The following is a 14310-nucleotide window of genomic DNA, read 5'->3' on the forward strand; positions in this document are numbered from 1 at the left end:
AAGGGAACACAATACAACAGTAAAATATCAAGTTTCATTTATTAGGATGTGAGCGTAAGCATCATATTTATATTAGGGCTGTCAACATTATTGAGTTAACTCATGTGATTAATCAAAAAATATTGCATTAATCATGTACACACTTGAGATTAATTATGCATTTTTTCTTGTATGTACAAGCTCTTTTACCTTAACTGTAATACGGTCAATGATCAGATCAATGCATATGTCGCTACAAAAATGAGTGAGGAGACTCCGACTTGTGTGCTCGCTGGCACATTTCACCCCAAAATGACATGTGTCCAAGTAAAACGTTCCTGGGTAACATTCTGACAATTACATTTAGTTTGTGTACACTTATGGAGGTTTTGGGACAATTTTAGAATACATGCCTGGAATTAAACCCAATTCCAAAATGTGATTAATCCAAAATGCAATTAATCATGATTAATCAAAATTCCCAAACGTGATTAATCACGATTAACCCAAATTCCCAAATGTGATTTGTTATGATTAATCCAAATTCCAAAATTTGATTTATCGTGATGAGTCTAAATTCCAAAATGTGATTAGCATGATGAATCCAAATGCCAAAATGTGATTAATCATGATTAATCCAAATTCTAAAATGTGATTAATCATGATTAATCTAAATTCCTAAATGAGATTAATCATGATTAACTCAAATTTCAAAATGTGAACAATCATGACTAATCCAAACTCCAAAATGTGATTTATCATGAATAACCCAAATTACAAAATGTGAATAATCATTTGCCAGACCTAGTAAAAAATTGAGTCACGTGTATGAGGTCACCGGCACGTTCTGGGTGCAGGCGTGTCTCTTCAGCAAATTCCAAAATGTGATTAATCATGATTAATCCAAATTCCAAAATGGGATTAATCATGATTATCAAAATTCCAAAATGTGATTAATCCAAATTCTAAAATGTGATTTATCATGATTAATCCAAATTCTAAAATGTGATTTATCATGATTAATCCAAATTCCAAAATGTGAATAATCATTTGCCAGCCATAGTAAAAATATTGAGTCACGTGTACGAGATCAGCAGCGCATTTTGGGCGCAGGCGTGTCTGTTGAGCAAATTCCAAAATGTGATTAATCATGATTAATCCATCCATCCATCCATCCATCCATCCATTTTCTACCGCTTATTCCCTTTTTTGGGGTCGCGGGGGGCGCTGGCGCCTATCTCAGCTAGAATCAGGCGGAAGGCGGGGTACACCCTGGACAAGTCGCTACCTCATCGCAGGGCCAACACAGATAGACAGACAACATTCACACTCACATTCACACACTAGGACCAATTTAGTGTTGCCAATCAACTTATCCCCAGGTGCATGTCTTTGGTCCAAATTCTAAAATGTGATTTATCATGATTAATCCAAATTCCAAAATGTTATGAATTATTTGCCAGCCTTAGTAAAAATATTGAGTCACGTGTACGAGGTCAGCAGCGCATTTTGGGCGCAGGCGTGTCTGTTGAGCAAATTCCAAAATGTGATTAATCATGATTAATCCAAATTCTAAAATGTGATTTACCATGATCAATCCAAATTACAAAATTTGCTGAATTATTTGCTAGCCTTAGTAAAAATATTGAGTCACGTGTACGAGGTCAGCAGCGCATTTTGGGCGCAGGCGTTTCTGTTGAGCAAATTCCAAAATGTGATTAATCATGATTAATCCTAATTCTAAAATGTGATTTATCATGATTAATCCAAATTCCAAAATTTGATGAATTATTTGCCAGCCTTAGAAAAAATATTGAGTCACGTGTACGAGGTCACCAGCACGTTCTGGGCGCAGTCGTGTCTCTTGAGCTGCCTGGAGTCGGAGAAGCCGAGCCCACAGGTGTGGCAGACGTAGGGCCGCTCCCCCGTGTGCACCTGCATGTGGAACTTGACGTGGCCGAGCTGCCGGAAGCGCACGCCGCACACCTCGCACTGGTACGGCTTCTCGCCCGTGTGGATCCTCAGGTGTCGGCGGTAGTTGGTGTAGACCCGGAAGGCCTTCCCGCAATGCTCGCACCTGTGAGGCTTCTCGCCCGTGTGCTGCAGTTTGTGCGACTTGAGGGCGTGCTGGATGATGAAGGTCTTGCCGCACACGTCGCAGGCATAGGGCCGCTCCCCCGAGTGCGTCCTCAGGTGGTAGTCGAAGGTGGCTTTGTAGAGGAAGGCCTTGCCGCACACGTGGCAGGTGTACGGCGTGCGGCCCGCGTGCACCTGCTCGTGTTTCTTGAGGGAGGCCGCCGAGTGGAAGCCCCGCTGGCAAGTCTGGCAGGTGAAGGGCGTCACCTCCACTGTGGTCCTGTCCCGCCGGAAGATTACCGTGCGGGACGCACGCGCACCTGCCCGCCTGCGCGCCGCCTGGCCGTGGCCGTCCCCCGGTAGGTGGACCAGCTGCTGGTGCTTCTGGAGCTGGCAGTTGTAGAGGAAAGTCTTTCCACAGAGGTCGCACATGAAGGTCTTGGATGCGCCGTGGAGCAGCATGTGGGCTTTCAGCTTGTCCTGCACGAAGCTCACGCCGCACACGTGGCATTTGAACGGACGCTCTCCTGTATGGATGCGGGAGTGCCGCTTGAGGTTCTGCCGCAGTGTGAAGCCGGCGCCGCACGTCTCGCACGTGAACATCTTCCCCCGGTGCACGGCCATGTGCGTGCCCAGCGAGCGCTTCTTGGCGAAGGCCTTGCCACACACGCCGCACTTGTGAGGATACTCGCCTGTGTGGACGCTACGGTGGCCGCGCAGCGCCACGGCGTAGCGGAAGCCCTCGCCACACTCCTCGCACTTGTGCGGTTTGTCGGCGCTGTGGACCACGCAGTGGGCCTGTAGGCGCTGGCGGCTCTTGAAGGCCTTGCCGCAGGTGGCGCAGGCGAAGGGCCGGGCGTCTCGGTGGACCAGTTCGTGGGACTTGAGGAGCATCTTGCTCTTGAACGCCTTCTCACAGATCGCGCACGCGAAGCTCTGCCGCTCCCTCTCCTCGTGCCGCAGCAGGTGGCGCTCCAACGTGGCTGCGTTGCGGAAGGTCCTGGGGCAGCGGGGACAGGTGGAGGGCTCCTTGTGGGTGTCCGCGTGCTTCGTCAGGTGAAGCTGGCGGCTGAAGCTCTTGCTGCACACGTCACATTCAAAGACCTTCTTCTGGACCGCAGCTTGGAGACACTCAGTGGGCAGGGTCGTGACGACATCACCTGCTAAAGTTTTGCATGAAATGTAAAGGACATGAATCATCTTTGCATTTAATTTCTGCAGCACCTCACCTTCTGGTCTGCTGGACGATGATGTCACCTCCTCAGTCTGGTCTGCAACATCTGAATTGAACCTCATGTTGAATTGACTCTCCTGATATTTTGTTGAGCTTTTATTAGTGGTGTCCCGATCCAAAATGAATATCTGATATTGATGCGATATCAGCAAAAAACAAGTATCCGATGGTATCCACTTGTATCTAAATCAGTGGTTCTTAACCTGGGTTCGATCGAACCCTAGGGGTTCGGTGAGTCGGGCTCAGGGGTTCGGCGGATGTCGAGACACACCCGACTCATCGTGTATATAAAAACTTCTCCCTATTGGCGTATTACGGATACGGCAACAGCAGAAGTCAGACTGATTTGCAGGTGTGTAATTTGTTGTGAGTTTATGCACTGTGTTGGTTTTATTGGTTGAACAAGGTGATGTTCATGTACAGTTCATTTTGTGCACCAGTAAAAAAACATAATAGCACTTTAGTATGGGGAACATATTCACCATTAATTAGTTGCTTATTAACATGCAAATTAGCAAAATATTAGCTCTTTACTAGTCATTAAGTACTTATTAATGCCTTATTCAGCATGGGCTTATTATAACCCTAACCCTCCAACCCTGGCCCTAACCCTGTAACCCTAACCCCAACCCTAACCCAATAACTCTAAATTAAGTCTTTGTTACTTAGAATATGTTCCCTTAGTGTCCAAAAAACTCTAAATTAAGTCTTTGTTACTTAGAACACGTTCCCCATACTAAAGTTTTACCAAATACATATAACTTTGTCTTGAATTTGTAAAAAAAAAGGAGGGTTCGGTGAATGCGCGTATGAAACTGGCGGGGTTCGGTACCTCCAACAGGGTTAAGAACCACTGATCTAAATAATAAATAAAATAATAAACTGTTTCATTCAACTGAAACCGTTGGAGTATTAAAAATGTTCGGCTCCACCGGGAATCATGAACTCCCCAAAAAATGAAAATCAAAAATATCCCAGATTATCCCAAATTCCAGGAAAATGAATGGGACAATTCTTTAACATGCACAATTCCCACATTTCTCAACCGGTTCGAATCGTTCCTCCATCCACACACTCCACTCACCTCGGACAATTTAACTACAATTTCCCAAGTTCAAAACAACTCTAGGAATAACCGGTTTCCAACACCCCTAATTTCACCACTTCCTTGAAAGTTTTCACAGTCCACATTCTTTCGACCATGTTTGACTATTCCACCTTCAAATAATTTTTTCTTAGTTGGGACAACAAAAGTTATCAATTGTTTTGTATGAATTCACAGTTTTCCCCCAAACCCCAGGAATTACAAAATACCCATTCTCAATTCAAACTTACTACGTCAACATTTTTTAACCGTTTCCAAAAATTCCAACACCAACCCATTCATATTATCTAGGACGGGCCTGGGCCATTATTTTCACTGGGGGGCCAAATTTAGAGAAAAAATGTGTCTGGGGGCCAGTATATCTATTTTTAAGAACATTAATACAAAACCTCACAATAATGTCTGATTGAAAGCTAAAAACGTTATGACAGACCGCTTTAAAAAACAGAATGGAATTTTAAATGAGACACCCAGAATGTACATGAAAATGAATGTGGGATTTACAATATTAACTATGAACGATAAAACACTAAATATTGACAACATATGAACGTCACATCCCCTCTTCATGGATATATTTTACAATCAAGCGAAACGCAACAAAAATGCAAAAAATACGGCAAAAAATGAATGCGAAGGGTAAAAAAAAAAAAAACATCTACTATGTTATAAATATCTGATATATAACTAAGCTTTAGGACTTTGTTGTAAACATCTCCTTCCGCGTCTGTCCCTGACACCCGCATTTCAGGCTGGCCGCTCTGGAAATACTCTGTGAAAACGCACCCCACCCACACTGCTTGGTGCCTTGTCTGAGCTGCTGTGACTTAGATTACCAAGGTAACTTGTATATCCTGCAAAAGCACAGATTCCAACCATTGAAATACTTTGTATAGTTCAAAACTTACAGTCATTTGAAAACATCACTGCACATCATAATGTTTCCATCTTAAAGATTTAAAAAAATGATTGGGGAATGTCCGGCGGGCCAGATTGAAAAGCTTAATGGGCCGCATGCGTTCCCCGGGCCTTATTTTGCCAAGGTCGGATCCAGGAAAATTGTGTTAGTATCAATATTTTGGAAAATTCCCGGTTTTCCCGAAATTCACATTCAAACGATAGTTCTCGAAAACATACAATCGACTGCATACGCCACATTTCTTGTCCGATTCATAACGTTCCAACATCCACACACTTCACTCAACCTGGACATTCACACATTTTTGGTCACTACGTGTTGTCAAAAACTATTAGCTCGCCACTTCAGCGAAAAAACGCCATAAGTCCATTCCAGACAATTAATTATAAATTCGTTAGTGTTTTGCATATCTACCATTGTTCTCTGTTGGAGCTGAGATAGGCACCAGTGCCCCCGCGACCCCAAAGGGAATAAGCGGTAGAAATGGATGGATGGAAAACCTTTTCTGATGTTTCCACATTACAAAATAATAAAAGTACATCGTATGATTTGTGCTGATATTTTATCAGATTAACATCAAGGCTCCAATATGGGTATCGTATCAGAAGTGAAAAGGTTGTATCGGGACACCTCTAGTTTTACTGCACCTCACATTCAAATACTTGCAACATGCACCTTCATCCTGTCCACCGTCTCCATCAGCAGCCGCTGACTCTTCCTCAGCTGATTTGACCAGCGTCCCAAAGGGCTTCAAGGTGAAGATCCATCCGGTCTGCTCGTTCAGCACAGGGCATCCATTCAAAACATTTTCTCTCCACGTTCTGGCATTGTCAAAGTTGTCTGTCAGGGCCTTCAGCTCGCACTCCAGCTGACACACCTTGTCCCTAAGTGCCAGCTTCTCCTTGTTCTCCGCCGCAAACAGCTGCTGGAAAACGGCGTCGATCTTTCTGCTGGCCTCCCGAGCCAACGTGTCCACCACTTTGTCCAATCCTGGCTAAATAGGGAAAACGTTTAATTATGTGACGCAAGTAAGGAATGTTCCAACCACACGTTTCGATAAAAATGTTCAATGAGAGTGTCAATAACAGACATTCTTGAACCAACCTATTACAACAAACAATCAGGGCTCGAATTTAACCACCGCAACTGCGGCAAAAGCCCTGTCATTTTCCGTCATGCCCTAAAAAATTGACCAACATTTGCGGCGAGAACACGCCGTGACCACCATTGACTTTTTACTTGTTAATGAACGCGGGATTTAACAATAAACGGTATAATGATAATTCGCAATGAAATTCCAGATGATTAGTAATACGTCTAATTTTTTAATTACCAAAACCCTGTCATTTATTAATGCATTTTAAGCAACACAAAGTCAGGCGAATGCGCACTAGCGTCGTTTGGCTTGATAATCATGGCGGACCAACGACATAGACTTTGCTCGGGACATTACTCCTCTGACTACACGGAGCCAAGTGCTTGGTTTAACGTCGTTTTCCCTCATTTCTCAGCGTGAGCTTAAAAGCCTACTGAAACCCACTACTAACGACCACGCAGTCTGATAGTTTATATATCAATGATGAAATCTTAACATTGCAACACATGCCAATACGGCCGGTTTAGTTTACTAAATTGCAATTTTAAATTTCCTGCGATGTATCCTGTTGAAAACGTCGCGGAATGATGACGCGTATGATGACGCGTGACGTCACGGATTGTAGCGGACATGTTTTTCCAGCACCGCTCACGGCTAAAAGTCATCTCTTTTCATCGCATAATTACACAGTATTCTGGACACCTGTTTTGCTGAATCTTTTGCAACTTGTTCAATAATAATGGAGACTACAAAAAAGAAAGCTGTTGGTGGAAAGCGGTGTATTGCAGATGCCTTTAGCAACACAAACACAGTCGGTGTTTCCTTGTTTACATTCCCGAAGGTGAAGCTTTACTATGGCACAGAGCGGTCAAGCGAACACGGTGAGAAAATTGTGTCTCTTACCGTAGACATGAGCGGAGCTTGCGTCCTCCTGCAGCTGCGGACTATTACCTCCTCCCACCGGAGACACTGGTGGTAACCACACTCGTGGCCACACCCCTCCGACTTTCAGGTACCGTTTAATCTCACTAAAACATTGGTAACACAATAAGCAGATAAGGGATTTTCCAGAATTATCCTAGTAAATGTGTCTAATAACATCTGAATCGCTCCCACTCAGAGGTGGGTAGAGTAGCCAGAAATTGTACTCAAGTAAGAGTACTGTTACTTTAGAGATTTATTACTCAAGTAAAAGTAAGGAGGAGTCACCCAAATATTTACTTGAGTAAAAGTAAAAAGTATGTTGTGAAAAAACTACTCAAGTACTGAGTAACTGAAGAGTAACCTGATTACGGCAACAAATAATGCACAAAAACATAAAAATAGCAATGAGCAAATTCAGAGCCATGATTATCTCTTAAGCAACTAAAACAATAATATATTTTAAATAATAATACATTAAAATAAAAAAATTAAGGCACATTGAGCCACAATAACCTAACAGCACCATAGGCTCAATAGGCATTCATTGATTGATTGATTGAAACTTTTATTAGTAGATTGCACAGTACAGTACATATTCCATACAATTGACCACTAAATGTAACACCCCAATAAGTTTTTAAACTTTAATCAATTACTTAATAAATGACCAAGTCGAGGTGATCTACCTCATATATATATATATATATATATATATATATATATATATATACATACACACACATATCATATACATACATATATATATATATATATATATACATACATTTATATATACAGTATTTAATTTATATTTATTTATTTTGCCGTTTTTGTTGACATGTTAAAGGTGTTTTAATGAATATACATGCATGTTTAACACATAGATTCCTATCTTTCATGAAGACAAGAATATAAATTGGTGTATTACCTTAATTTGATGACTTGCATTTTAGTGGTGATAACGTCCACTTTTTCAAATGGAGGAGAAAAAAAGTTCCTCTTTTCTGTCTAATACCACATGAAAGTCGTTGATTTTTGGCATCTTATCTGTCCAGCTTCCATATTCGTTTTTATACACTTTACAAGAAATACATTTGCGTCAAACTCCGTAGCTTGCTAGCTTGTTTGCTCTGGCTTTCGGAGACTCTTATTTTGTTAGCACAGGCGCGATGGAGCTGCACTTTTATTGTGGAGACAGGAACTGTGCGATCAGTCTTTAGGCTTTTGATGGGAAGTATGGTTGAAATAAAAAGTGTCTTTTTTCCTTTACACTTCTGATTGATTGATACTTTTATTAGTAGATTGCACAGTACAGTACATATTCCATACAATTGACCACTAAATGGTAACACCCCAGTACGTTTTTCAACTTCTTTAAGTCGGGTCATGTGACCGCCTGGCTCTGTTTGATTGGTCCAACGTCACCAGTGACTGCATGTGATTGGTGAAACGCAGGCATGCGCAGATCCTACTTTGAAGCTCTGTCATAAACCAAAACAAACGTTAACAGATTGATAAAAAAAAGTAGCGAGTAGCGAGCTGAATGTAAATAAATGGAGCGGAGTAAAAGTAGTGTTTCTTCTCTATAAATATACTCAAGTAAAAGTAAAAGTATGTTGCATGAAAACTACTCGTAGAAGTACAATTTATCCCAAAAGTTACTCAAGTAAATGTAACGGAGTAAATTTAGCGCGTTACTACTCACCTCTGCTCCCACTGCCCTCACTTTTTTTTTGTAGTCGTTCACCTCACTATCCTCATCCACAAATCTTTCATCCTCGCTCAAATTAATGGGGAAATCGTCGCTTTCTCGGTCCGAATCGCCCTCGCTGCTGGTGGCCATGATTGTAAACGATGTGAGGATGTGAGGAGCTCCACAACCCGTGACATCACTCACACATCGTCTGCTACTTTCGATAAAGACAAGACTTTTTATTAGCGACCAAAAGTTGCGTACTTTATCGTGGATGTTCTCTACTAAATCCTTTCAGCAAAAATAAGGCAATATCGCGAAATGATCAAGTATGACACATAGAATGGACCTGCTATCCTCGTTTAAATAAGAAAATCTCAGTTCAGTAGGCCTTTAAGAGGGCACGGCTGTGTTTAGATGGAGACAGTTGTGGACAATGGCAACACGGTGTGCCAGGGGTTAGTGCGTCTGCCTCACAATACAATACGATGGTCCTGGATTCAATCCTTCGCGCGGGATCTTTCTGTGAGGAGTTTGCATGTTCTCCCCGTGACTGCGTGGGTTCCCTCCGGGTACTCCGGCTTCCTCCCACATCCAAATACATTCACCTGGGGAAAGGTTGATTGACAACACTAACTAAGCCCTAGTGTGTGAATGTGAGTGTTGTCTGTCTGTTGGCCGGTTAATTACGTCCTCCAAGCCGCTAGATGGCGCTAATGTCATTAGGCGCAATGATCAAACAGCCGTCGTCTTGAAAATATCCTGTACTTAGTAATCTTCGGCAGCCAAAGTATAAAACATGGCAACACTAAACTATGAATAAATAATTAAATATGATGGTCACTTAACTGCGCTACGGTAACTTTAGCTCGCTCGTCTACACGACCAGGCGCCATCTTGGTTATGATCGTTTCTATTAACAATTGTCCAGTCTCTTTATAATGGAATATCTCTGTACAACTTCAAACATATATGACATTGTTAAGATGCGTCAATTAACATTACACATGAACAAAAATATACAATAACACAATTTAAACGGCTTACCTTCACTCTCAAACATGATTGATCCGTGGAAGTGTCCTCTTTCGTAGGTCTGAGTAAGTTCAGAGAACCGCGAATAACAGTCTCCAAAATTAGTTTGGTTTGCAAATAAAATACCAAACTCTGTGGCATTTTCACGTCAGATTTATTGCAAAAGGTCTGACATAACAGAGGAGAGCAGAGGGGACTTCTTAGGCTGCTACTTGCAAACGGACACCACAACCGGAAGTGCAAGCTTTGTTCATTTCAAAATAAAATATTTGTGTCTTCGATCATGCTCTGTAAGAGCAGCAAGACAACGCACAGACAAACGTAATACACCCCCCAAAACGGTGAATATATTGCAAGTAGTTCGTTCAAAGTAGTTTAAAAATGATATATTTGTCAGTTTCGAGTGTGAACTTTAAAGATATTTTTGGTGTGAAAGACTTAGCATGAGAGTCTTTTTTTAGACATGATGCAAGATAATCTACATTTCTGATGAGTGTAAAAGCACAGTAAGTGTTCGGACATGTTCTCGTCTAGCAGAAGGAGATGAAGAAGCATGCGAGAGGGCCCTCACGCATCCTGCGGCGCGACGCAGCTGTGCTTCTTGAGTTGCCGCGAGTCGGAGAAGCCGCGTCCGCACTGCTGGCAGGAGTAGAGCTTCTGGCCCGTGTGGACCTGCAGGTGGGACTTGAGCTGGTTGGACTGGTGGAACTTCCTCTGGCAGAAGCTGCACTCGAAGGGCTTCTCCCCCGTGTGGATGCGCACGTGTCGGTAGAAGTTGCCGTCGGTGCGGAAGGCCTTCCCGCACTGGTCGCACTTGTACGGCTTCTCCCCCGTGTGAATGCGCTCGTGCTGCTTGAGGCTCCCAGCTTGGAAGAAGCCCTTGCCGCACACCTCGCACACAAAGGGCTTTTCTCCCAGGTGGCTCCTCTGGTGGTATCGGAAGGAGTACTTGTTGTGGAAGGCTTTGTCGCACAGCTCGCAGTTGAACTCCTTCTGCTCGCTGTGGCTTTTCTCGTGCAGCTTGAGCGAGCAGGCGGCGCTGAAGCTGCTCAGGCAGATCTTGCAGCTGTAGGGCTTGACCAGCAGCTTGTTCCTCTGCGCGGCCGGGAACTTCTTGGGCTTGCCGTCGGCGTGCACGTACTTAAGGTGGATCTGCAGGCGGCAGTTGAAGAGGAAGGTCTTTCCGCACAGGTCGCACATGAAGGGCTTCCTGGCGCCGTGCACCAGCATGTGCGACTTCAGCTTGTTGTTGTCGGAGAAGCTCTTGCCGCAGTCCTGGCAGCTGAAGGGCTTCTCGCCCGTGTGGATGCGCAGGTGTCTCTTCAGGTTGTTGTTGAGGCTGAAGCTGGCGCCGCACACGTGGCAGGTGAACGGCTTCTCGCCCGTGTGCACGGCGCTGTGGCGCTTGAGCGCCGTGCCGGTGCGGTACGGGCGCTTGCACACCTCGCACACGAACGGCGTGACGCCCGTGTGCTTCCTCTTGTGCACCGTCAGCGAGTGGGCGTACTTGAAGGTCTCCTCGCAGTCGGGACATTTGTACTTCTTGTCGCTGGTGTGCACCATCTGGTGGAAGCGCAGCGTGTCCTTGCTCTTGAACTCCTTGCCGCAGGTGGCGCAGCTGAAGGGCCGCTCCTCCGAGTGAACCACCATGTGACCCCGCAGCTGCACGCGGGTCTTGCACGCCTTGTCGCACAGCGGACACTTCAGCATCTCCTTCCACTTCTCGTGGCGCAGCAGGTGGTTCTCCAGCGACTGGCCCACACGGAAGGTCTTGCCGCAGTGCTGGCAGGTGTAGGGCTTGGGCTGCTGGTGGCGCTTGTGGCACTTGAGGTGGTTCTGCAGCGACTGGTCCTTGCGGTACGAACGCTTGCACAGCGGGCACGGGAAGGGCAGCGGCGTCTTGGACTCTTCGTGACGCAGGAGGTGGTTGTCCAAAGACTTCTGCTCCAGGAAGCTCCTCCCGCACTGCTCGCACGGGAACGGCCTCTTGTGGAGCGCCTCGTGCTTCTTCAGGTCGGCTCGCCAGTAGAAGGCGGCGTCACACTCGTCGCAGAAGAACCTCTTGATGGGCCGCGGCTCTTTTTTCCTGAGCCTTCGCCCTTCCGCCTGATCACAGTTCACCTCGTCTATGGTCCTATCAGGTGACTCTGAGAGAGAAGATTCAAAGTCAACAACTTCAGTTTCTTCTGAGTTAATCCAAACCTCTAAAGTCAAACACGGCATTTTTCTTTCTTTTTGTCAAAACAGTCGTCCCTCGCCACATGTGCGGCAAGGCTTTCTTTTTGTTAAAGGCCTACTAAAATGAGATTTTCTTATTTAAACGGGGATAGCAGGTCCATTCTATGTGTCATACTTGATCATTTCGCGATATTGCCATATTTTTGCTGAAAGGATTTAGTAGAGAACATCGACGATAAAGTTCGCAACTTTATGGGTGCTGATAAAAAAGCCTTGCCTTTACCGGAAGTCGCAGACGATGACGTCACAAGGGTGAAGGCTCCTCACGTCCTCACATTGTTTTTAATGGGAGCCTCCAACAGCAACAGCTTTTCGGACCGAGAAAATGACAATTTCCCCATTAATTTGAGCGAGGATGAAAGATTTGTGGATGATGATATTGATAGCGAAGAACTAGAAAAAATAAAAAATAAACATAAAGTAAAAAAAAACGGCGATTGCATTGGGACAGATTAAGATGTTTTTAGACACATTTACTAGGATAATTCTGGGAAATTCCTTATCTTTCTATTGTGTTGCTAGTGTTTTAGTGAGATTAAATAGTACCTGATCGTCGGAGCAGTGTGTCCACGGGTGTCTTGAGGCCAGTGTCTGAGGGAAGTCGACAGCAGATACAAGGACGGCGCAAACTCCACAGATCTCTGGTAAGAGGCGACTTTTTAACACAATTTTCTCACCGAAACCTGCCGGTCAACAAGTGGTCGGAATCCATGTTCGCTTGACCGCTCTGATCCATAGTCAAGCTTCACCTCTGGGAATTTTAAACAAGGAATCACCGTGTGTTTGTGTGGCTAAAGGCTAAAGCTTCCCAACGCCATCTTTCTACTTTGACTTCTCCATTATTAACTGAACAAATTGAAAAAGATTCAGCAACACAGATGTCCAGAATACTGTTTAATTGCGCGATGAAAAGAGATGACTTTTAGCCACAAATAGTGTTGCGCTAATATTTCCTGACAGTCCGTGACGTCACGTGCACGCGTCATTATTCCGCGATGTTTTCAACAAGAAACTACGCGGGGAATTTAGAATTGCAATTTAGTAAACTAAACCGGCCGTATTGGCATGTGTTGCAATGTTAATATTCCATCATTGATATATAAACTATCAGACTGCGTGGTCGGTAGTAGTGGGTTTCAGTGGGCTTTTAAGTACATAACTTCACATGTGTTCATTCATAGTTTTGATGCCTTCAGTGACAATCTACAATGTAAATAGTCATGTAAATAAAGAAAACGCATTGTTTATGAAGTTTGATGTAGTTTCTGTTATTTTAAGAGAGTTCATTGAGAGTCATAATTTAGTCGATTTAATTATGGTACTCAGTAAAAGTTTTATTTTTAAGGCCAAAAAAAGATATGCACTTAGAATTACTTTCTTTAAAACATTTATTCAGTATTTTTTAACTTTAGAAAGATACATGATTGAAAACGATAATGTTGCCAAAAAACATGAAAAAAGATGGGAAATCCTCAAAGGCTTATTTTAAAAATGTAATTATGTTTATAGATATGCAACAACTATTTTGAGTGTACAAAATGAAGGTGTGTGTTGCTAAGTCCGACTTGGACATTATATGGACTATACACAAATGCTTATTATGAAAATGTAATTTTGTTCATAAATTATATGCAATCTGTTGTTTTCCTAATTTTTCGTTGTACGTGGATGAAGGTGTGTGTTGCTGAGCCCGACTTGGACATTATCTGGACTGGACCTGGTTTTAAAAACCCTTTAAACAAATCTAATTTCATTAACAACCTGGTGTTGTGAAGATAAGGTCCTTTTTTTTTTATATATATAAATAAAATAAGATGAATAAAAATTAAATAACATTTTCTTGGATAAAAAAGAAAGTAAAATAATATAAAAACAATTACCGGTACACAAAAAATAGTAATTAATGATAATGTTAGTGGACCAGCGGCACACGCAATCATTTGTGCTTCAGGGACTGTGTCCCTTGCAGACTGTGTTGTGGGAACCAGAATTTTGGTAGCAGAAAGAAACA

At 43.4% G+C, this 14310-nt stretch overlaps 2 protein-coding genes across 5 annotated transcripts in view; both read right to left on the reverse strand.

The window, feature by feature from the left end:
* The window catches only part of LOC133537424 (zinc finger protein 729-like), a 39543-nt gene that overhangs the window by 14909 nt on the left and 10324 nt on the right, over positions 1–14310 (reverse strand). The window contains exons 4-7 of the mRNA XM_061878431.1: positions 10633–12208; positions 10074–10122; positions 5989–6307; positions 1802–3215 (exon numbers count right to left, since the gene is read on the reverse strand). Of these exons, the coding sequence (XP_061734415.1) occupies positions 1802–3215; positions 5989–6307; positions 10074–10122; positions 10633–12208 (3358 nt within the window). The remainder of the gene's footprint in view (positions 1–1801; positions 3216–5988; positions 6308–10073; positions 10123–10632; positions 12209–14310) is intronic.
* On the reverse strand, positions 23–10618 carry LOC133536898 (zinc finger protein OZF-like). 4 transcript variants are annotated; one of them, XM_061877583.1, is made up of 4 exons: positions 10074–10618; positions 5989–6307; positions 3285–3335; positions 23–3215 (listed from the first exon to the last, which is right to left on the reverse strand). In XM_061877583.1, exons 1-4 carry the CDS (start codon positions 10200–10202, stop codon positions 1798–1800), a joined length of 1917 nt encoding a protein of 638 aa, XP_061733567.1. In that variant the 5' UTR covers positions 10203–10618; the 3' UTR covers positions 23–1797. The 4 variants fall into 4 exon arrangements, with proteins under 4 accessions (XP_061733567.1, XP_061733566.1, XP_061733569.1 ...); XM_061877582.1 differs by having other exon boundaries at positions 23–3218; XM_061877585.1 differs by lacking the exon at positions 10074–10618 and having other exon boundaries at positions 5966–6128.

The sequence above is a fragment of the Nerophis ophidion genome, linkage group LG18 (assembly GCF_033978795.1).
Source record: "Nerophis ophidion isolate RoL-2023_Sa linkage group LG18, RoL_Noph_v1.0, whole genome shotgun sequence".
NCBI classification, from domain to species: domain Eukaryota; kingdom Metazoa; phylum Chordata; class Actinopteri; order Syngnathiformes; family Syngnathidae; genus Nerophis; species Nerophis ophidion.